Consider the following 23575-nt stretch of genomic DNA (forward strand, 5'->3'; position numbering starts at 1 on the left):
AATTACAGGGAACCCATTAGGGATCCCTTTGAAAAACACTATCTGATTGCCAACAGAATGCATCTCATCAGGTTACATTAGTGAAGATGTAAATGAAACGCCAAAATGTTGATTTAATAAAACCTATCATTGGAAAACATTGGTGCTCACATGCTTATTCCTACTGAACAGGAGGTAACATGGTAATAAAAAAATAAAGGGGTGTTTGCAGTGATTTTTTTTCTGCCTTCTTATAAATCATTATAATCCAGACCTGGCCCTGATGCAATAAGAAACATCGCTCCTATGTAATATAATAATAATAATAATAATAATAGGTTATCTTGATCTAGTGTCCAGAGCTTCACGCCCGAAATTTAAATCAAGAGTAGAAGAAAAACGAAAGCTCAAAATAACAAAGGACATAACTGAGACATAAAAGGAAAAGTAACGGAGAAGGTAGTCTGGGAAAGAAAAAGGCAGTGAATTGAATTGAGATTAAGAATTATATTAGACATACATAACGGGCAATTATTTTCAAGTTCAAAAGCAGTGAAAATCTTTAGTGAATCCATACTTCCCCATTAAGCTTGAAAATGATTGTATGTTAAAGGAGCTATCCAAGTAATATCCTACATGTGTTTTTTAATATAAATCAGTTCTGTAGTATTAGATAATATTCACTGCATTTTTAAAATTATTATTCAACTCTTAATGCCATTTATAATGAATTTTAAAGCATCTTTTGATTTCTATAGCAGGTATTAGCCCACTTCAGTGCAAGATCTTTGTAACACTTTCCTGTTTGTGATCATTTGTTGCCAATGTTCCCAGCAGTTTGAGCTGCAAACTGTAACCATAGATAATGTTACCTTAGTAATATACGGATACATTGTAGCTGCTGAGTTACACCCACTGAAGCTTTGATTTGAAACTGAAAGGCAGCCATTTAGTGAACCCTAGGAAGCAGGATCTTTGCTGATCGATCACTGGAGAACTAATCGATCGGCAGCTTAGGTGATTAGTTTTCAATAAAGGTAATCAAAGGCGGCATATATTAAAACAAAAAATATATATATAATTTATGTTAAACTTCTTGGATTGCCTCTTTATATTTCCAACTCAAGAACATTCAAAGCTCAGCTCCTCTTAAAAGAAGCTTCCCATTAAACATTTTACGCCCCTGCTATGACCTTCAGATCCACATGACCTCTGGTGACTGCACTTCTAATAATGCTCTTACTCCTAATGTGTCTGCAAGCCTCCCAACACATCACTTAGATTGTAAGCTCTTTGGGACAGGGTCTCCTGCTGGACTTATTCCCATTGTGTGTAATGTGTTAACAACCTATTGTAATGTTGTACAGCGCTGCGCACATTGCTGGCTCTATAGAAATAAAATCATACATACATATATACGTACATACATACATACAGTACGTACATACAGTACGTACATACATACGTACATACATACAGTACGTACATACATACGTACATACATACAGTACATGCATACAGTACATACATGCATACATATAGTACATACAGTACGTACATAGAGTACATACAGTACGTACATACATGCATACATACAGTACATAGAGTACATACATACAGTACGTACATAGAGTACAAGTACATACATGCATACATACAGTACATACATATAGTACATACATACATATAAGAAGGATAAGATGAAGATGCCCCATTTTCTCTTCACCTTTGTTTTCAAAAATGAAACATTTTTTGGCAGCTGCTTTTATTATGACATTAGTTTCTGGTTGGTTTGTCAATGCCATTAAAGAATCCTAAGAGGCTTTAGATCCAGACTGATGGGACTCCGGGGAATGGTCACTAATTTGTATAGTAAGAGCACAAAGTCAGAACAGGCAGAAACCCTGAGAGTCGACTGTTAGCAGAAGACTTGAGCACAGCTGGAATAAGCAAGTGGTGCTGCTTACCGTTAAACCAGGGGTGCTCAACTCCAGTCCTAAACACCCCACCCCCCAACTGGGCGTGTCCAAATGTATACAACAAAAGACAAAAATGCCCAATGCTACATCCCATGGCCACGCCCAGTAGCACTCCTTTTGACAGAAATATATATATATATGATGTGGGTTCTGGGGTTAGAGCAGGGGTACGCAAACTATTTGAGCTGCGCCCCCCCTGCCTGCTGCCCTCCATGCTCGCGCCCTCACCTCTTTTGCCAGCGTCATGGGTCATGTGGCCCACCACGTCGCCATGACAACGGGTGTCAAATGATGCTGCCGGGTCATGTGACATCACATCAGAGACGTGGAGACGTGTCGACACCAGGCCTCTGAATCCCAGTAAGTGAAGTTGCAGGGGCCTCACGCGACCCCCCGGCATTTCATTTAAATGCCTTGGGGAAGAGCGCGGGACCTCTGCAACCACCCGCGCCCTCCTAGTTTGCGCACCCCTGGGTTAGAGCTTGCAGGGATTGTGCGTTCATTAACTGTCAGCTGCTAACCGTTGTTGGAGGTCAGTGGCCCCTACTCCCTGGGTTTAAGCTCACCCCATCCCACTTTTTAAGGTTTTTCCATGTTCCTGTGCAGGACAGGTCCCCTGAGACCATTCTCCCTCCAGCAGAGCTACACGAGAATACTTACAGGTACTGTAGTGTTAGGACCTGCATACTGGTCATGTCGTGACGTGGCTGCATACTGGTCATGTCGTGATGTGGCTGCATACTGGTCATGCCGTGACGTGGCTGCATACTGGCCATGCCGTGACGTGGCTGCATACTGGTCATGCCGTGACGTGGCTGCATACTGGTCATGCCATGACGTGGCTGCATACTGGTCATGCCGTGACGTGGCTGCATACTGGTCATGCCGTGACGTGGCTGCATACTGGTCATGCCGTGATGTCGCTGCATACTGGTCATGCCGTGACGTGGCTGCATACTGGTCATGCCGTGACGTGGCTGCATACTAGTCATGCCTTGACGTGGCTGCATACTGGTCATGCCGTGACGTGGCTGCATACTGGTCATGCCGTGACGTGGCTGCATACTGGTCATGCCGTGACGTGGCTGCATATTGGTCATGCCGTGACGTGGCTGCATACTGGTCATGCCGTGACGTGGCTACATACTGGTCATGCCGTGACGTGGCTGCATACTGGTCATGCCGTCACGTGGCTGCATACTGGTCATGCCGTGACGTGGCTGCCTACTGGTCATGCCGTGATGTGGCTGCATACTGGTCATGCCGTGACGTGGCTGCATATTGGTCATGCCGTGACGTGGCTGCATACTGGTCATGCCGTGACGTGGCTACATACTGGTCATGCCGTGACGTGGCTGCATACTGGTCATGCCGTCACGTGGCTGCATACTGGTCATGCCGTGACGTGGCTACATACTGGTCATGCCGTGACGTGGCTGCATACTGGTCATGCCATGACGTGGCTGTCTACTGGTCATGCCGTGACGTGGCTGCAGGCTTATAACGCTTTGGTCAAAGGGTTTAACTAAATGACCCTTACTCATGAGAATACTAACACTGAAGTATGTAACTATGTCTTTTATCACATTGGATGTAGCATCGGGTATTTTTGCCTTTTGCTGCAGCTGGGATATCCTGAAAACCTGACCTGTTAGGGGGAGGGGGGCTTGAGGACTGGACTGGAGCCCCCCTGCTCTACAATGCAGCTCGCACTGGAGAGTGTAGCAGTGTCCTCCTGTCAACCTAATGCATTACTTTCCAATCAGCATCTTCCCCCAAACAGCCCGAGCAGTGGGAATACGGAGCGGTTGTTTTCTAGGGATGTGTGAATATATTCATAAAAAGTGAATTATACAGATATTGGCAAGTTCAGTGGATTATGCTCCTGTGGGATCTTTCTTTCTATCTGAGCCGTACAAAAGATCAACTAAAAACTGAAGCAGCGCTTCAGCGCAATGCTATTAAAGACCAAGCACCTAAATGAGTTTTATTTCCAAGCTATGGTCAAAACGATTCAGTTGATTTCAATACGTGAGATTCCAATGAAGCTTGGAGGACTGCGCTCTGATGTGATCCGCTACACAGGGGAGAGCCCTGACTGGCCGAAGAAAAAGAACTCATTATAGTACTGTACCGGAACCAAAATCAGGTCATTTAAAGAAAGGAATGAAAATGATCATTAGAACCTGTTGTTGTTTTCTTCTTTCTTACATAGTGTTGCATTGTACACAGTTGTTCTGTGAGTAGAATTCTGCAGGTTCAAGGTCTTCCTGACTTGATGAACCTAGAACCTGATTTAGGTGACAGAGGCCCAAAAAGATACAGAATATGCCAGGACAGAGGTGGTCAACTCCAGTCCTCAAGGGCCACCAGCAGGCTTGCAGCATATCCCTGCTTCAGCACAGGTGGGTCAGTCTTTGACGGTGCTGAAGCAGGCTCTTCGACTGAGCCACTGATTGGGGACTGGAGTTGAGAACCCCTTGTATAGGGGAAATCAAAATATTCTTAAAATCAGAGATCAACAAGTGTCTCTGGTGGTTTCACAGGGAGTAAGAAAGGACAGACCGACATGTTAAGGCGTCTGCCAGCTAACGATTTCTACCATTTTATGCTTCACTTTCACCTCACCAACCACATGGAAAATAGTGGTAAATCGGCCAAGCTACAATGTAAAACCTTTGCGGCTACAGCAGTGCTTTCCAACCGCGGTTCCGCGGGCATCGCTAAAGGCTTCTGGGCAATTTGCTTGTCAGAGACTTGGCCGTCAGCAGAGGGGACCCGCAGGTCGTGCCCCAACTTCCTGTATCGGCCACTCGGGGGGGGGGGGGCATGCATCACCGGGCTGGGCACCAATAAGAGGATGTTGTGAGTAACAATTGGGAGGGGTTTGTGTGTGAGTTAAAATGGGGGGGGTTGTGTGTGAGTAAAAATGGGGGGGTTGTGTGTGAGTAAAAATGGGGGCGAGGGTTTGGTTTGTGTGTGAGTAAAAATGGGGGGTGGGTTGTGTGTGAGTAAAATGGGAGGGGAGGTGTGTGAGTAAAAATGGGGGGTATGTGTGTGAGTAAACATGGGGGGGTTGTGTGTGAGTAGAAATGGGAGGGGTTGTGTGTGAGTAAAAATGGGGGGGGGGTTGTGCGTGAGTAAAAATGGGGGGTATGTGTGTGAGTAAACATGGGGGGGGTTGTGTGTGAATAAAAATGGGGGGGAGGGGTTGTGTGTGAGTAAAAATGGGGGGGTTGTGTGTGAGTAAAAATGGGGGCGAGGGTTTGGTTTGTGTGTGAGTAAAAATGGGGGGTGGGTTGTGTGTGAGTAAAATGGGAGGGGAGGTGTGTGAGTAACAATGGGGGGTGGTTTGTGTGTGAGTAAAAATGGGGGATATGTGTGTGAGTAAACATGGGGGGGGGTTGTGTGTGAGTAAAAATGGGAGGGGTTGTGTGTGAGTAAAAATGGGGGGTATGTGTGTGAGTAAACATGGGGGGGTTTGTGTGTGAGTAGAAATGGGAGGGGTTGTGTGTGAGTAAAAATGGGGGGGGTTGTGCGTGAGTAAAAATGGGGGGTATGTGTGTGAGTAAACATTGGGGGGTTGTGTGTGAGTAAAAATGGGGGGGTTGTGTGTGAGTAAAAATGGGGGGGGGGTGAGTATAAATGGGGGGTGGTTCGTGTGTGAGTAAGAATGGGGGTGGGTGAGTGAGTAAAAATGGGGAGAGAGGGTTGGTGTTCCCCAGAATTTCACCATATAATTGTAGGGTTCCTTAACCAAACAAAGGTTGGAAACCAGTGTGCTAGAGGGAGAAGAAACATTTGAAGAAAAAGCCTTATTACCCCTTAGGTTCCACCAAGTCTGCATTTGTGTAAACCTTCGTGTGATAAAGCGTACACTGACATTTCCAGCCACTAAAGATATTTTTCAAGGTGATTATCCCCTTAGAAAGGGTACTCCGATGAGTAGGTATGGGCATAAAAGAATAAATATATCTTTGGCTGACAATTCCTAAGTGCTGCTTCTGCACACGGCATGTTTTGCATCTCTGCCAAAAGCCAAATGCGAGCTGAGAATCCGTTTATGTATATACCGTTGTGATTGATGTTGTTGAGGTTCTTTAGCAAGCGTATTGTTTTTCACCGTTTTGCACGGTCGGCAGAAAGAACACCGGCTTGCATGTTCCTCTCTTAAACCTCCGTGGGTCGGGATTACGGGCTGGAAAATTGGAATAATATTGTGGCGTTTATAGAACAACTTTACTTAGTAAAAGGACACTGGTCAGTCTTCGTGCCATCTCAGTGGAATATGACACGCGAGTGGAAAACAGGTGTGGGCCCAGATCAAGAACGTAAACAAGGATAATATATAGAGCAGCGCATAGAAGATCTAATCTCACCAACATGTGTTCCGCTGATGTAATCCGTTCTGAATGTGTTACCGGATCAGATGTAGTCACACTTTGCATACAAGTGTTTGCGTCTTGAAAAGCCATCAGTTCTACTCCGGTAACGCGACGCTCTGCGGGTAACACGATGAAGATATATCGGTGAAGTCTAGTAACAGTAAATAAGATGAAGTGTTTATGAAATGATTATCTAAACTGTGAATTGTTATTATAGCCAATCTCTAATTATTACTTACCATGCCAGCCCCTGACGAGTGAGATTTTGTATCTGGAAACCACCGTGGGAAATAGAAAAGGAAAGTGACAGCAGACGCTGGTCGAAGCGTTGAGGGTGTTTATTCTGCCCGTCAGATAATGATATGCAGAGCCTGCACTAGAGGTGGGCAACCAGTCCTCAAGGGCCACTAACAGGTCAGGTTTTCAGGATATCCCTGCTTCAGCAGTGATGCAGTTTTTCATAGAGCCACCTGTTCTGAAGCAGGGATATCCTGAATAACTGACCTGCTGGTGGCCCTTGAGGACTTGAGTTACCCGCCCCTGGACATGGGTGTAGATAGAGCAGCAGTACAGCTGAATGCCACTAAAAGTCAGAGTCAAAAAGAGGAACATCGGATCCCAGGCACACAAAAAGCCATTTCCATGTACAATAAATACAAGAGTCTGTCTTTAGACGACTTTACTACTGGTGACCCCACTCTTTGGCTGGTTCCACCCTCTCCTTCCTAATATGGCGTTTTCCCTTGTGCCTATCCCATGCATTTTTAAATTCCATTACTGTAGCTGTCTTCACTGCAGCCGCAAGGCGTCTGTTCCATATATCCAGAGCCGTTCCTCTTAGTTACCCTCCTCCTCCTCCTCCTCCTCCTCCTCCTCCTCCTCCTCCTCCTCCTCCTCCGTGACACGACCTTCTGATCCAATACTACTTTGTGTTTGGAAGGCACTACCCTCATATTTCCCCTTTAGGTTCTTACAAGTATTCATCAGGCATCAACCACATAGATTGTAAGCTCAGCGGGGCAGGGGCTGTGTCTGTAACATTCCTACGTGCTGCGTACCGCGCACTGTACTGTAATTATGACGCGCTTTGAATCCCATTGGGGGGAAAAGCGCTATATGGAATAACGTTATTATTATCATACCGTGTTGTTCTATGGGCTTACTCGCGTAACACTTGTAATTTGGAGATGTGTGACCAGGAGTACCATAAGATAATGAGATGGAAGTTAGAAACCGGCAAGGCACAAGTTCTACACCGAATAATACAATATCGCATAAAACGCACGCGACTGTGTGCGTGCCGAAAGCGTGAAGACAAGCACATGTCACATGGTGTGTTCTGGAAAAGCTTCCCTTGTAATACAATATTATTATAGGTTATTATGATAACTAGTACAGCTGGTCCTCGATATCCGACTGCCCGTTTTTCCATCGAACGGCTTAGCCCACGCCGCGTTACGCAGTCCGCTGGACGCATTATCCGACGTCGGGACCGCTTATCCGATGCTCACCGCCGCAGATTAACTTGGACCCGCAATCCAACAGTTCGTTATCGGACGGCGGTATGCGGGAAGGATTCCGGCGGATATGCGAGGACTGGCTGTATTATTATCAAAACCTATCATAGCTTATCCTAAGTGTGAAGTGGATTCTCTTATTGCGTCTGTAACCCGGTACCTTGAGTAAAAAGGAAATCACTGGGTCAATGCATGCTGCGAGTGAGATCTGATGGCAAAAGCTCTTATATTTTCGATCCATTAGAAAAAGCACAGAGCATCCGTGAGATGCACATTGATCAGGGGGCAAATTATAGGAGGCATTACAAGCTGCCGGCTCAGCGTGATTTATCCATGGGGATTAATAAATATTAAATACCTCTTTACGAACCTGCATGATTTACAGGCATGACTGCTAAGTAGTTTCCATGCATCATTTACTATTCCTAATGCTGCTGTCCAATTTCCTGCATGCTTAGAACAGCTTGTATCATTTGCATGGAACAGACACATTCATAATAACAGGCAGCTGGAAAAAGGTCTTTAAAAAAAAAGAGAGAGTGTGAAGTTCCTGTGTTGGGGGATATTTGGGGTTGTTATTGATAGATAGGTACCAGCCAGGGCATCTACGGATAACTAAATATTTTTCAGCGTTGGTCTGAGGCTGAATTTAAGCCGTGGCCACTTCCTTGGACTCTCATCCCATCCCATATACAGACAGTCCTCGGTTATCCAGCGGAATCCGCTCTGGAAGTAGCGCTGGATAGTGAAACCGTTGTAAAGTGAGTCCCATGTTAATCAGTGGCGGTGAGCGTCGGATAACACATTCAGACGTCAAAAAAACGCCCATAGGGTTGCATTGTAACGCGTTGGATGTGCCTGTAAAGAGAACAGAAGCAGCAGGGTAACAGCTGTTCATGTTAAATGGACAACAGTCCCTTCCCTTGTGACATCCTTCGCTGGTAGAAAGGTTGGCAATGACTAGCTGAGCAAAGACATGAACACGAACTCCCTTCACTAAATAATGATCATGAGCATCTCTACACAACTCTAGTCATCTGCATCACCATATTCTTAACGGAGCAATTCATGCTGGGGTTTTCTTGTAGTATTATTTTTTAACATAGGTTTGAAGTAGGGGGTCTCCGAAGCTGAACCCCGTTAATTTCAGCTTCGCGGACCCCCCACGCTTCCCGAGATACAGACCAACAAAGGCGGTGCCGGAATCTCCGCAAGGTTTAAAGCGCCCATCACGTCGGCCAATTGGAAACCGCACCTGGTGACGTCACGGCTTCCTATTGGCCCGCAGGGCGCGGGAGCTTTCAAACTCCGCCATTACGTGATCCCTGCTAGCCGAGCGGAGCGGCTGCCGGCACCTCGTACGGAGATAAGTATCTCCGGAAGCAGGGGGTCCCCGGAGCTGAAAGGAATAAAGTGTCGCTCCGGAGACCCCCGGCTTCAATCCTATGTAAGAAAAAGCAAAGAATCGTAAAACAAATCCCCAGCTTGGATTGCCTCTTTCTGGAGAATGTAAATGAGCCCCAATGTATGAACCGAGGTGTACAGTACCAGGGTCCCTTAGTGCAGGGACGGTCCTCATTAATAACCGGCAGAAAAGCCCTTTCTCACGGCAATCAAACTGCTGCTTCCAAAGTCAACAGCTGTAATTATGGAGAATGACTCAAAACATATGTGGTGCTTCATAATACACAATACACATGGGCTTCAAAACGACTTCAATGGGAAGAAACCTTTTTTTTTTTTAAAGCCCACAGAGCACACACAGATACCTATTTAATGCTGCAGCATGGAAATAATCCCAGGCAGCACACGGTGACTTGATTAAAGGTTAGAGCGATAAATAAACGGAGGGCAGGGTGAGCGCGGGGCGGCAGTTAGAGGGTGAGAAGATTTACAATCTGACAGGTTCGTGGATAAATAGATGGACAGATTAATGATCGGATGATAAAATAGCAGCTGGATGGGGAGGCACATTACTGAGCAAGAACAGGAGAGATCACATCTATACAATGATCTCATGGGTTTCTGCCAAACATCAAAGTGATCTATCGTTTTCAGAATGTGCTAGGGAGCCCCTGGGGAAGACATATCTGCATGTAATATATTACTGAACTCGATGGACATATGTCTTTTTTCAATCTCCTCTACTATGTAACTGTCATAACAGGTTCTAGAAGGCAAATATCACAAGATAAAATGTATATGATAATGAGATTGTGTTAGATTTTAAAATCTATCACATCCATTACTCCATCGGTCCCAATACTATTCTTAGGCCTCGGATCTTTGTTCGGCTTTAAGACACTTGGGGCTCGTCAACCTGAGCGACCAATTTCTTTGTTTTTCATTACTTGGTCAGCAATAAAGATGGGGAATTGCACTGTTATAATGTACCTTCCAGCACTAGAGGGGTCAATGGCACTTGTGTTGGTCCTTTCTTCAAAGTAGTAACAACAGAAGGAGAGGGAGGAGGGGGTATGATACCTTTTATTGGATCAACAAGTAGTTGGTACGTTGCAGGCTTTCCAACCTCTCAGGGTTCTTCATCAGGTCCGACTCCTACCCTGAGAGGTTGTGAAGTCTGTAACATATCAACTGCTTGTTGATCCAATAAAAGGTATCATACCCCCTCCTCCCTCTCCCTCCTGTGTTACTACATGGAAGAAAGGACCAACCCGGCCGCCCACCCTTCTTTGCCGGATATTACTGAACTGAAATCAGCAGTTGAGTCCTGGAGAATAAAGGATGTTTTCTTTAAAAGGCTACGCAAAAACAGAACCAGGTCCAGCAAATGGGGATGCGCCCTCGTGGGGTCCAAAAGCATTAGAGGAAACAGCAAATGGGTGTTAGGACACAAAAACTCAGGCCAGGAGATAGCATAACAGGAACAAGGTAGTCAAGGACACCAACAATAGTTGAATCAAAAAGGTTATTTAATGACTAAAAAGTCATAACAGCATCCAACGTTTTGGTGAAACTTGCCCGGACCCTGATGAAGGTGCAAGTTGCACCGAAATGTTAGATGCTGTTGTGACTCTCTTAGCCATGAAATCACCTTTTTGATTCATCTATTTTTGGGGTGTTTGACTACCCTGTTCTTTAAAAGGCTCCATTATAATGTCTCTTTGCCCTGCCAATTGTCCCATTACGTCAATATTACCAATAGTTAAATAATAGCGTAAGATATATTCATTCACCTCGCAAGCAGCCAACTGATGATCTGGTCTCCTTTAAGATATTAAAGCAAAGTTAATTTTCTAAAGTGCTTTAAAACTTTTTTTTTTTTAAATTACATTTAGTCATCATTTCAGTTGAATGAAGCTGTTTTGACAACGGACTTGTGTGTATTACTGTACTGTCAGTACCTAAATGCCTTGCTGATTGAGAGCACCCTGATACATTTTGTTGTCTGTATTTTCAAACCAATTTAGTAGCTAGTTGCTGCTTTTTGTAATGCAATCACACAGCAATCTTTAAAAAACAAAACCTCTATGCTTTGGCTGCAGATAAAGTATTATTAACTGCTAACTGTGTATGTGCAGAACATTCTTGTTGTGGGGGAACTGCAGCAATCCTATCAGTGTGGGCCAGAAACCCCAAGACAGATCTCACCTCTCTCCTCTCTCCTGTGCAGTTATAGTACAATTCCCTTTATTGGGGCAGCGCCTGTTTTAGCATTGGGGTTTTTCATGTGTAATCTCACACTGACATCTAGTGGATTGCCACAGGGTGGAAAAATTGGGGCATGTTAAAAAAAGAAAAAGCCTGAACCCTGAAATGAATGTGAGATCACTCCCCAAACATGAACACGCTATACAGAGTACTCAGGGGGAGATGGTCTGTGATGCTGAGTAACCTGACTTGAGACTCCGTTCCAGCCACTGTGCCTTCGGTTTGCACGTAACAAGGGTGTTAATCAAGTCTTCCATCGCTTGCAGACCCTCAGCTATAGGGTGGCCAGGAGTCCAGTATTGAACCGGACAGTCCTGTATTTGGATACTCTGTCCAGTAAACAATGAGAGGTAATACTGGACATGTATGTGACCAGTATTACTGTACCTCTCTGGACATAGTGACCTGACCGGCTTGGGGGGCCGCGGGATTTCCCTGAGCAGGGAGAGAGCAGGGCTGCTGTTAGGGGGCTGGGCAGCTTCCACCATCCTGACTGGCTGCATTACCCAGCAGCAGCCAATCAGGAGCAGGTGCCAGGAGCCTGGGGGTGGGGCCAAGGTGAGGAGGAAACAGCATGGAACGGAGAGGGGTGAGAGGGGTGGGAGGTGTCTCGAGTGCATCGCACCATTCACCATTGTGTCCATTGTTCACCATTGTGTGCCACCTGGCAACCCTAGCTAACAGGTAGCGTGTTACAGCAAAAGTCACGACCCGCACTTGAAACATTTGCTTGTACATCACTTGGGTTATATAATACAGCTCTGCTGTAGTTGCAGTGTTCCCCCTTATTTGGTTTCCGGAGTCCCACACAGCCACACATATATCTTCTGTAAGTGTGGCCGGTGGAAGTCCTCTCACATTCACCTGCAACGTCTCTGTGGCCTCTGTTTTCCCTCCTTTCTTTAATCCCCTCTTCTCCTTATTGAGAGGAACAAAGATGAACCAAGTCATATTGTTTGTGTGTATAGGAGACCGCAAGCCAAACACACACATTAAACCATGAACATTAAACCAACAAACAGACGTGTCTCTATTTCAAGTTTACTTAAGGTTACCTCTTAGCATAGGGGCGGGCAACTCCAGTCCTCAAGGGCCACCAACAGGCAATGTTTTCAGGCTATCCCTGCTTCAGCACAGGTGGCTCAACCAGTGGGTCAGTCGTTGACTGGGCAACTCCAGTCCTCAAGGGCCACCACCAGATCATGGTTTTACGGTTATCCCTGCTTCAGCACAGGTGGCTCAATCTTTGACTGAGCCACTGATTGAGCCACCTGTGCTGAAGCAGGGATATCCTGAACACCTGACCTGTTGGTGGCCATTGAGGACTGCAGTTGTCCACCCCTGTCCTAGTATATCTCCAGCTTACATTACATATTAGCTTCAAGCATTTCTTCCCACATTTCCATGTTGAAGAATTGGTTGCCCTCAGAGAAAACCTTCCAACGCTCAATCATGGTCTTTTTTGGCCGTCGGCCCCTCCAGCCATGAACCCAGCCTATCCATCTTGTACAGGTTCAGCATTTTATGTTTGGCTCACCCAAAAAAGATGACAACACGTCTTTAATAGACAGACCCTGTAACAGATACTGGGCAGACAAACTTTTACACAGCATCGCCCAAGACAGGGAGACCTTACACACAGCAGCAAGTTAATGTCCTGACTCCCCAGCATGCATACCTGTGCATGGCACTGCAGGGTGGGTGGGGGGTGAAACAAGCCCTATGAACTGCACAATACTACAGTATAAAGCATGCTGTATTGTGAAGTGCTGGGAAGCTTCCTTATAGGGAATCCATACAGCCACACATCCCTATAGTGAGACATGTTTTACGCAGCCAATCACAAGAGCAGGTCCAGCACAAGATTGAGTGGGCAGAGTGAGGGACCTCTTCGGGGCGTTAACATTCACTGGCGCCTTCCAATTAATAGCCGAAGAATGACCATGGGGTTGCTATAGGTACCAGTTGCCACTGGCAACCAAAACACTGCTTTTAAAGCAGCGCGTCCCCAAGAAAATGCAGAGGAGAGGAAGGCTGGTCCAGGCATCGCGCAAACAGATGGAGGGGTGGGGGGACACCCAGAATTTCTAATCTAAGGGGAGACCCCCCCCCAGGAGAGGATGCAGCTGTGTGACGGTACAAAGCAAAATAATGAAGGATCCGGCACAGGAATGGGAATATTAAAGTTCCCCATCAACAGGTAAGGAAGAGGCGGCTCTCGCAGGCACTTGGCATTCTCTTCTCGCAGCTCGCTGCACAGGAAGGCTGGGTGAGGAGGGCAGAGGGTGGCAGGCAGCTGGGGTACAGCACATGGCGTTTGCATGCAGGCTGCAGCTGACAGGGGCTGGAGCTGCTTTTTTTTTGTTCATTTTCTTTAAATGATGCAGAAATCCCTCTCTTTTGCAAACTACCCCCCCCCCCCCCCCCCAGAGAGAAAGCACAATAGATGGCTACAGTGTGTAAGAAAGGTTTATTTTTATTTTTTAAAGCAACAACAATATTTATCTGAAGTTTTTGATATATTTCATATATACCAGCATTGATTATCTTTACATATAGGAAATTGCAAAGAAGTGGGGCGGGGGCGTGTTGGTGCTTTTCTTCCATGTAGTAACAGAGAATGGAGAGGGAGGAGCGGGTATGATACCTTTTATTGGACCAACAAGTAGTTGATGTGTTACAGGCTTCCCAACCTCTCAGGGTAGGAGTCGGACCTGATGAAGGACCCTGAGAGGTTGGAAAGCCTGTAACGTACCAACTACTTGTTGGTCCAATAAATGGTATCATAGTGCCTACTCCCTCTCCCTGCTGTGTTACTACATTTAGGAAATATATCATTGATTCCCCTTGCTGCTCAAATAATCTGAATTTTCAAAGGTAGCACCAATGGAGACTGATCAATGGACGGGACTCAGTGGAGTTCTTATCTCTGAACATTCTATGCTGATAGAGAGTACAGGTAATCGGCTAAAACCAATGAAGAAAAAGCCTTATTGCACAATTCACAATGATGAGTCCTCAAGCCCTCCCCCCCCCCCCCCACCCCCACACGCACACGCACACGCACAACAGGTTAGGTTTTCAGAATATCCCTACTTCAGCACAGGTGGATCAATCAGTGGCTTAACTAAGACACTCGTTGAGCCACCTGTGCTGAAGCAGGGATAACCTGTTGGGGAGTCTTGAATACCTCTGTATTAACGAATACCTTTTAAACCCTCTGACCAATGGTAAAACCAGTGTTGCTCCAACACTTGTGATTTTTCTAAGGTCCGTTGGGTGCCCTGAAATGAATGTGTTTATTTAATGAATGACTGTCATACACTATGCATAGATGTAGAGTTTAATTACAATGCTAAATGTTCTGTTCTGTTAGCGATCACCACTCATATTGCTGCTCCTGTCCTCGTGGCTGCATCTACAGTAAGGCTGAGTCCCCGCTGGCGCTGAGCGCGCTCATGCTTGGAGAGCGCTCCAAGCATGAGCGCCGGGTGTCCTGCTTGTACGCGCACGCAGGGGAGGGGGGGGGGGCATTGCGGGTAGTTGAGCACGCGGGTAAGTATAGTTTTTTATTTACCTAAGCGCCGATCGCGGGTGAGCGGCGCCGATCGCGGGTGAGCGTGTGTGCCCGCGCACGAGCGCCACACGCACCGCGCTAGCGGGGACTTAGCCTAAGTGATACGTTGTTTTTATGCTGCCTCTCCTACTATACATCCTATTTCTTAATATGACGTCTTTTCATGGTTAGCCCAATGGACGCCATCTCATTTTGCAATAAACTGCATCTTCCTTAACCCATTATAGCGCCAGTAACAGGTTATTGACTTGAAAGACAGATATGTGGCGACCCTTAGTTTTCGTACTCTTTAAAACAAACTTTTTAAGTGATTCTTAAACCAAAATACACATCCACTGTAGCGAAGCAAATGTAAAAAACACCCTTACATGGGAGACTCACAACTGTTGCTGATTTGTCTTGCGATCATATAATACACTTTCAAGCGGACGCTTTTTTCCTTTTTTTTGTATTTTTTTTTTACACGGGATTGAAGCAGATTGTCTCCGGAGCTGAACCCTATTCATTTCAGCTCCGGGGACCCCCTGCTTCTGGAGATACTTACCTCCGTAGGGGGTGCTGGTAGCCGCTCTGGCCCACTAGCTGGGGTTCAGGTAATGGCCGCTTTCCAAAGCTTCCGGGTCCTGCGGGCCAATAGGAATCTGTGACATCATCTGGCGCGGCTTCCTATTGGCGGACGTGATACGGGAGCTTTGAACTTTGCTGAGGTACTCGCACCCCTTCCATAGGTGAGTATTTGTTTGTGTTTTTCTGGCTCACCCAAGAGGATTTGCGTTCCACAAATTAGGGGGTTAAAATAAATTCAGTTGATGAGAACAAAGATTTATTTTTTTTGTATATTACAAATTTAGCAAACACTTAGGTGATACGTAAACTTCGGGCCTGTACTGTATACAACAGTAACATCAGTGCGATCCTGCCCTGGCTCATTTTGGAATTAGAAGGAGGATCTCCTGTGGGACCTTTCTTAATCAATGCCATCACACGGCATGTACAATATTCATTACCGCCACCATGTTATTAGGTGCTGGTTTACACCGGGAACTCCTGCTGCAGTAAAACCGAGGAAACTGGACTTACTAAAACGTCACTTGCAGGATATGATCGGCAGGGTAAGTTTGGGAAGATCCCTGGTACAGAATATCACATTCGCCAAATCTCTTGAATTGCAGATGATTATTAAATATGTACTGTAGGCAAGCCCAGTGCGGTTCCCCAGTGCGGTTCCCCAGTGCGGTTCCCCAGTGCTGTTCCCCAGTGCGGTTCCCCAGTGCTGTTCCCCAGTGCGGTTCCCCAGTGCGGTTCCCCAGTGCCCTTCCCCGGTGCGGTTCCCCAGTGCCCTTCCCCAGTGCCCTTCCCCGGTGCGGTTCCCCAGTGCGGTTCCCCAGTACTGTTCCCCAGTGCCCTTCCCCAGTGCCCTTCCCCAGTGCGGTTCCCCAGTGCGGTTCCCCAGTGCCCTTCCCCAGTGCGGTTCCCCAGTGCCCTTCCCCAGTGCCCTTCCCCAGTGCCCTTCCCCAGTGCCCTTCCCCAGTGCGGTTCCCCAGTGCGGTTCCCCAGTGCCCTTCCCCAGTGCCCTTCCCCAGTGCCCTTCCCCAGTGCGGTTCCCCAGTGCGGTTCCCCAGTGCCCTTCCCCAGTGCCCTTCCCCAGTGCGGTTCCCCAGTGCGGTTCCCCAGTGCCCTTCCCCAGTGCCGTTCCCCAGTGCCGTTCCCCAGTGCCGTTCCCCAGTGCCGTTCCCCAGTGGGGTTCCCCAGTGCGGTTCCCCAGTGCGGTTCCCCAGTGGGGTTCCCCAGTGGGGTTCCCCAGTGCGGTTCCCCAGTGCTGTTCCCCAGTCGGGTTCCCCAGTGCGGTTCCCCAATGCAGTTCCCCAGTGCCCTTTCCCAGTGCGGTTCCCCAGTGGGGTTCCCCAGTGCTGCTCCCCAGTGCAGTTCCCCAGTGCTGTTCCCCAGTGCGGTTCCCCAGTGCAGTTCCCCAGTGCAGTTCCCCAGTGCAGTTCCCCAGTGCTGTTCCCCAGTGCGGTTCCCTGTGCAGTTCCCCAGTGGGGTTCCCCAGTGCTGTTCCCCAGTGCGGTTCCCTGTGCTGTTCCCCAGTGCTGTTCCCCTGTGCCCTTCCCCAGTGCTGTTCCCCAGTTTCCTCTTGCATGCAGAAGGCATAAGACAGATGGGGAAGGGATAGAATTTGATACACCTAGAAGTGACGTGTCTCAAGCTATTTTTGGATTGTCCATGTTAGTATCGATATTCCTTCACCTCTGGCGCCCCATTTCCAGCCCTCACCACCCGCCTTTATATTCTGCTTAAGGAAATGTGTTCTCGAAGTGTTTATTTATTTGGCAATCATTCGTAGACTATTTAATCAATTACCGGCTATCGTGTATATAGCAACCTGCACGAAGCATCCGTATACCCATCACTTATCTCTGGCCAAGTGTGTGGTAGTCATTTCCTGCAGTGTGTTGAATAGAGACGATGAGTGTTTCATCCAATACACGCCACCTCACAGCTGTTCCATTGCAAACTTGGACACTGTTATATAACCATACAAGAGGAGAATTCATCTTTATGTTTATGGTTGGAGAACCAGCATACTGCTTTCAGGGGCTGCTCCTCTGTTATAGTGTGGGAAGTGCAAGCATAGGCGCAAACACCAGCATGTCCCAATAACCTGAAATAAACAATAGCATATATATAGGGGCGTCCAAGCGTAATCCGGCGTTATCTGCCATTGACTGTCCGATGGCCCATTATCCGTCGAACGGATCACCCAACGTCAGATAATGCATCCCGCTGAACGCATTATCCGAAGTCGGAATGGATTATCCACCGCTCACCGCCACGGATTAACATTGGATCCGCAGTGCGGTGGCGCTTTGCAGGACGGATTCTGGCGGATAACCGAGGACCGCCTGTATTGCAGTTAATGCCGGATCAAGCTTTGATACTCCATATCGGAGCTTAGTGCAGGGGTTCTCAACTCCAGTCCTCCAACAGGTCTGGTTTTCAAGATATACAAAGTCAGAATGGAACAATGGTGCTCAAAGTGCTGTGTGTGTGCTTCTGAAGGGAGGGAGACACTGGGTATTAAGGTATTGTGCATTGGTATACTCAGTCCATAATAATGGGGGTGGGGGCACCAGGAAGCCCTGAAGGTTGGGGAAGTTGTCCTGGGACACCCTCCTTCATCTCATTGGGATAGCCCCTTAAGAGTACTCACAGACTGTTCACCTCCAGAGTCTCCCTTCCAATGCGTGCTGCTATATAAGCGAATTCCAGAGATGTAGGTGTGTAGCGCACAGCATCCAACAGAGAACAGGTCTGGCAAAAACTTTCTTTATTGGCAAGGCATAAAAAAGAGGGGCGCAACCCTTCAACGCGTTTCGTGCAAAGCACTTTGTCAAGAAGTGCCTCTACACGATATACAGCCACTTAAATACACAAAATCTGTCAAATCTCGCGATATCTCGTGACGTCATCAGACCACTACTATCCAATCAGAAGGACATTCCCCGCGCATGCGCGCCGCGATCGAGCCCAGCGCTAGCAAAATCACCGCATACCACACCTCTCACTGTCCCTGCGATGTGCACCAGCTGGTAGACACAACGCTGCTCAGGAGACCAGCCATGGGAGCGGCAATCAAGCACACTAGACCCCTCGCCACGCGCATGCGCATGCGGACGTTCCAAACATGCCTAATCCACTGACAGATCGGTGCAGCCAAGCTGTCAAGTGTAAAAGAAGCAGACTCACCTGCACCGCTCCCCCAGCAGGGCAATAACAAGTTAATACACTACACATAAAAAAAGCGGCCCATATCCACACAGATCTATGTTTAGCATGGCCCATAGTGTTGCTATACATCAAAGCAATTTAGACAAATACAATTTATTATCTAAACACTTAACTAAACTAAACTAAACAAGATACATCCTTAAAATATAAGTATAAGCTATACTCATGTAAAAACAAATGTGCTCCTTCTTGATGAACATGATCATTATGTATATGTAAAAAACAATAATTGTATGTTAATTATTTCTACTGTGGAGAGCCTAATAGAAAAAACACAGAAATGTATACTTTTTGACAATGTACACAAAGGTTTTCAAGATATCCCTGCGTCTGCACAGGTGGTTCAATCAGTGGCTCAGTCTTCGACTGCACCACCTGTGCTGAAGCAGGTATATCCTTAAAGCAGTAATACTACATTCCCCCTTTTTTTCGTCTTTTTTTCTTATTTGTATACGTAGCTCACGTGACAATGTATAATTCTACTTTCTTACCTAGGCTGGCAATCGTTTAATGCTCCTGTTATCAATCTGTAATAATCCTGAATGTGTGTCTAACATAATGGCTGCTTCAGTCAGTGTAACTCAGCTGTTACAATTAGTGGCAAATTTCCCATTATGCCCGATAAGTCTGAGCAATAAAATGTTGGGGCTGCAAATCTTCTCTCTTTAGCGGCTGCCCATAACATCACATTCCAGCAACCCTCCAGTACAAAGTAACAAGTCTAAGGCCTCAGCCATGCTCCCTGCTGGCGCGCTGAGGCGCGCTGAGGCGCAGGGAAAGCGGGTGCTTTCCCTGGCCTTGCAGTTGCTTACCGCACGTGCTGTCAGCGGGCCGTCAGGGGGCGGGGCAGTGATGTCACGGAGCTGGTTCGCCCTCATTGGGCGAACCGCTCACTTGACCGGCCTGTCGCACCGGCAAGCGGGGAAATTTTAAATTCCCCTAAGACCTGCGCTTCCGCAAGCGCGCGGAAGCGCAGGTGAGCCCCTACTAAAGCCGCTCTAATTACGGCTGTAGGGGCTCAGTGCTGAGCGGGAGCACGCCTCAGCACGCTTCCGCCAGCAAGCGGTAAACATGGCCGAGGCCTAACATTACAGGGTATATTGAGTGGGCTCAGCCAACTGGATATGGGATTTGTTTTGGGGGTTCCTATTGCTTTCACCTTCCTGGCTAACCAGCCACAAATCATTTACTGATTAAAAAAAAATAAGTCGAGATTAAAAAGATATCCAGTTGTGCATCTGGGGAGGTAAAAGGACGAGGTTCCCGGGTTCAGCCCTTGAGAGGCCCACTGCGATGGAGGCTTAACCGCCCCGAATCTGCTGAAGTATTTGCAAGCAACTCACGTAGGTAAGCTGCTTCTGTGAAATTCTAATAGTAACTCAAGAGTGTGAGTAGAGCTAGAGAATGAGATAAGATCTCCCGTTGGTTTAAGTTCTATTTTATGGCTCGATAAAGCTGACACACCAACCCCGTCACTTTCCTAGCCCACAATAAAACAACCCCTCTATGGGACCACCTCAAATTCAAGTTCCAACCCTCTTCCACAAACTCTGGAGCACGATATACCCTTATTTCAGAATCCTAAATTCGCGCCTCTTTTGTGACATGGCAAAGGGCTAAGTGGGGAAGAGCGCGGGGCCTCTGCAAGCGCCGCACCCACCCACCCAGAAAATGTCTGCCCCCCAGTTTGCGAACGCCTGCAATAGAGGATGGGACGTTACTGTAGCTATTAAATGCCGGACAGGTTGTGGTTCATTAATTAAACGCCTGGGTAAACAGGTAGGTTTTGAGCATGTTTTTTACAGATTCCCAGAGGGGGCCTCTCAAACTGTATGTGGCAGACTGTCCCAAAGAGTGGGAGCAGCGTGGCTGAGAGCTCGGGGGCCCCAAAGGAAGTCACAGGATTCTGGGAACTGTTAGGAGTCCTTCATCTGCAGATAGAAGTGAGCAACTGGGAGTTTAGGGAACTAGAAGCTCTTTCACATATCTGGGACCCTGGGCATGTAATGAATGTCAGTGCTGTGCTCATAACAATGGCAAAAATTATAAAGAAAAAGATCATATTCAATAAGCCCAGCAAAAGCAGTTTATCATCAAACGTTCATAAATATCAAACGACTACAGAACAGCGTTACCATACAGCCCGCAAGCAGGATGGAAGAGGTTGCTTGTTGGAAAAATACACTGAAATACTTCTTTAAAATGGAACTAGACTTCTTTTATCCGGCCAGATGAGTCAGCCAGGCAAGAGATATATTGAAAGGTAAACATGCAACCAAAAAAACCCCACACAATTCCATTTTGAAAAAGCCGTCATCAGACCGAGCTACCAAAATAACTGGCTTGTAATATCTGTGCTTATCGCAGCAGCAGAATTGCTGAATTGGCGATCACTTCCTACCTTCCAATCTCTCCCCCTCCCCATGCAAGTCCCTTAATGTGAAAAGCACAGTGCGTGGAGCAGAAAGCGTTTAATAAAACGGGGGAGGAGGGGGAGGAGAGGGGGGTGGGGAGAGAAGACTCTGCATTACTGAGTTTTCCTGTTTTTGCAAAAATAAGAAGAATAATGTCCGGGATATTCTGAATTCACTTTGGCAGTCCTGTCTTTCCTCCTCCACGGCCATTCAAAGTTCTCTTTGCTGCTGAGCACACAGCTGATTGGCGGATGCGAACCGCCTGGTGTACAGTACACAATGTACCTGGCGCCTCTGTTTGAAGGGATGTTTAACAGACACTATTTCAGCTGATAGAACAGGTCGTGGGATTGTAAAAAAAAAAAAATGTTGCGGTTTATCGCTAAGGCAGCATTTCTGTTGTGGAAAGTCCAAACTCTGAAAATAACCACGCTGCAATAATAATCAGTATTGAGTATGACTGCAGACTTCCAACTGTTTACATAATGGAGACCGTTCATTTCTGCAAAGCAGTGAGCCTGAGGAACTGGAAACTCGGTATCACTGTACAGTCAGCGGCGGCAAAAATGTCCGCCCCCATATACATTTGCCGCGCTCTCGGGCCTGAGAGCCGGGAACGCACTTACATGGGGTGGCCGCCCCTTTGCTGCCGCCCTCCTCCACTCGAATCACAGCTTCAAATGACGCCGCGTTCATCACCAACGTGACGTCACTCGGCGTCTCGTTACCATGGCAACGTGACGTCACAACGTCAAATGACATCACGATGTCGCGTTACCATGGCAAAGCGTCGACAGGCGCCGTCACGCCGGTGATGTCCGCAGAGTCATTTGACGCTGTGATTCGAATGGGGAAGGAGATCGTCAGCACGGAGGCAACCGCCCCATGTAAGTGCCGAGGGGGCGGTGGATTTTCCAATCCTCCCCTGTGTACAGCGCAGAGATGTCCAGCTTTCTAACGAGTGGGACATTTCTCTCCGCTGAGTATGAGCAGCTGCTTGAAGTTGCCCCGACCTCTAATAGATTCAGCATTTACCACATAGGTTTATATAGCAAAAATGTATGATGGCAACACGTGTTCCTGGCGATTTCCTACGAAACTGGGAGCGGGGACAACACAAACCTGCAGATAACATCCTCGTCCTTCCGGAGACGCACCAATATAAGAGAGAGTTCCCACATCAGTCTTGTCTTCCGACACTGGAATATCAATCTAACAAGGATGGAGGCTAGTTATTCGTTCACAAAGCCTTTCGCACCAATAATCAAGGATGGTCTGTTGTTGAATTTTGAGCCCATTAAAATCCTTTTACCAAAAAAACAAACCATGTTGCCTAGTAATATCCAAGAGGCTTCTAAGGTCATGTAATAATAACGACATATGGCCACACAATGTAGAGGAATGGGCAGAAATTCTATTATTCCACTGGAAAAACGGGTATCAAAACTTAAGCAACGAGCCAGGTATGAAATGTTCTCTTATTAGAAATGCACACGTGGCCCCATGATTCCGTGCACCACGGACTTTCGTGGCATTGAAACGTCACATGGATTACTGTGGGGGATGAGGGATTTGACAAGTGTGCCACTCAATGGTCTTGTGTTTCATTGCTCAGCTCTCTCATGTATCTTGGTTGTGCTTTCTAATTGCAGGTACCAGGAGGAAGACGGGTTTATACAGTTAATGCTGAGGGCCGATCGCTGGTGACCATGACTGGGGCGATCCTAAGCACCACATTCCCAGCCTCCGGGGCAGCCCTGCCGCTGACTTCCTTGACATTGGAACAGAAAGCGGCCTTCGTCTTAGTCTTCTTCCTGTTTATCTTCCTCGGGCTCCTGATCATCCGCTGCTTTAGAATACTCCTGGACCCGTACCGCAGCATGCCCTCCTCCACGTGGACAGACTACATGGAAAAGGACACATTTGACTATCGCTGGGCCTGAGTGAAGATGACTGCAATGGGGTGCCTCCCCGTCAAAGAAAAATGCATTTGAGGAAGGCCTGAGGGCTTTTCAGACATTCACTGGTGGCCTTCAGGACAACGGCTTAGGGCTAAGTGGTTTTTTTTTGTGTGCAGCTTGTGAAATGTTTACGTCAGGGACGGCCAACTCCAGTCCTCAAGGGCCACCAGCAGGCCAGGTGTTGGGGATATCCCTGCTTCTGCACAGGTGGCTCGATCAGTGGCTCACTCTTCGGCGCAGGGGTGGCCAACTCCAGTCCTCAAGGGCCACTAACAGACCAGTTATTAAGGATATCCCTGCTT

The 23575-nt window shown here is 47.2% G+C and overlaps 1 protein-coding gene and 1 long non-coding RNA gene across 2 annotated transcripts in view; one reads left to right on the plus strand and one right to left on the minus strand.

Annotated features, from left to right (window-relative positions):
* The window catches only part of LOC142499022 (uncharacterized), a 47229-nt gene extending 40099 nt beyond the window's left edge, over positions 1-7130 (minus strand). The window contains exons 1-2 of the long non-coding RNA XR_012802603.1: positions 6583-7130; positions 6338-6494 (exon numbers count right to left, since the gene is read on the minus strand). This is a non-coding gene — a long non-coding RNA (uncharacterized LOC142499022). The remainder of the gene's footprint in view (positions 1-6337; positions 6495-6582) is intronic.
* Positions 7131-13544: 6414 nt separating this feature from the next.
* LOC142498523 (cortexin-3-like) lies at positions 13545-23372 on the plus strand. Its single transcript, XM_075606750.1, has 2 exons — positions 13545-13732; positions 22965-23372. Exon 2 carries the CDS (start codon positions 23022-23024, stop codon positions 23253-23255), a length of 234 nt encoding a protein of 77 aa, XP_075462865.1. The 5' UTR covers positions 13545-13732; positions 22965-23021; the 3' UTR covers positions 23256-23372.
* The last annotated feature ends 203 nt before the right edge of the window (positions 23373-23575 follow it).

Source organism: Ascaphus truei, chromosome 7 (assembly GCF_040206685.1).
Source record: "Ascaphus truei isolate aAscTru1 chromosome 7, aAscTru1.hap1, whole genome shotgun sequence".
In the NCBI taxonomy this organism is placed as follows: Eukaryota; Metazoa; Chordata; class Amphibia; order Anura; family Ascaphidae; genus Ascaphus; species Ascaphus truei.

What these genes read in the sequence shown, in the direction of transcription:
- LOC142498523 (XM_075606750.1), top strand. Translation starts at nt 23,022, where the DNA reads ATGACTGGGGCGATCCTAAGCACCACATTCCCAGCCTCCGGGGCAGCC.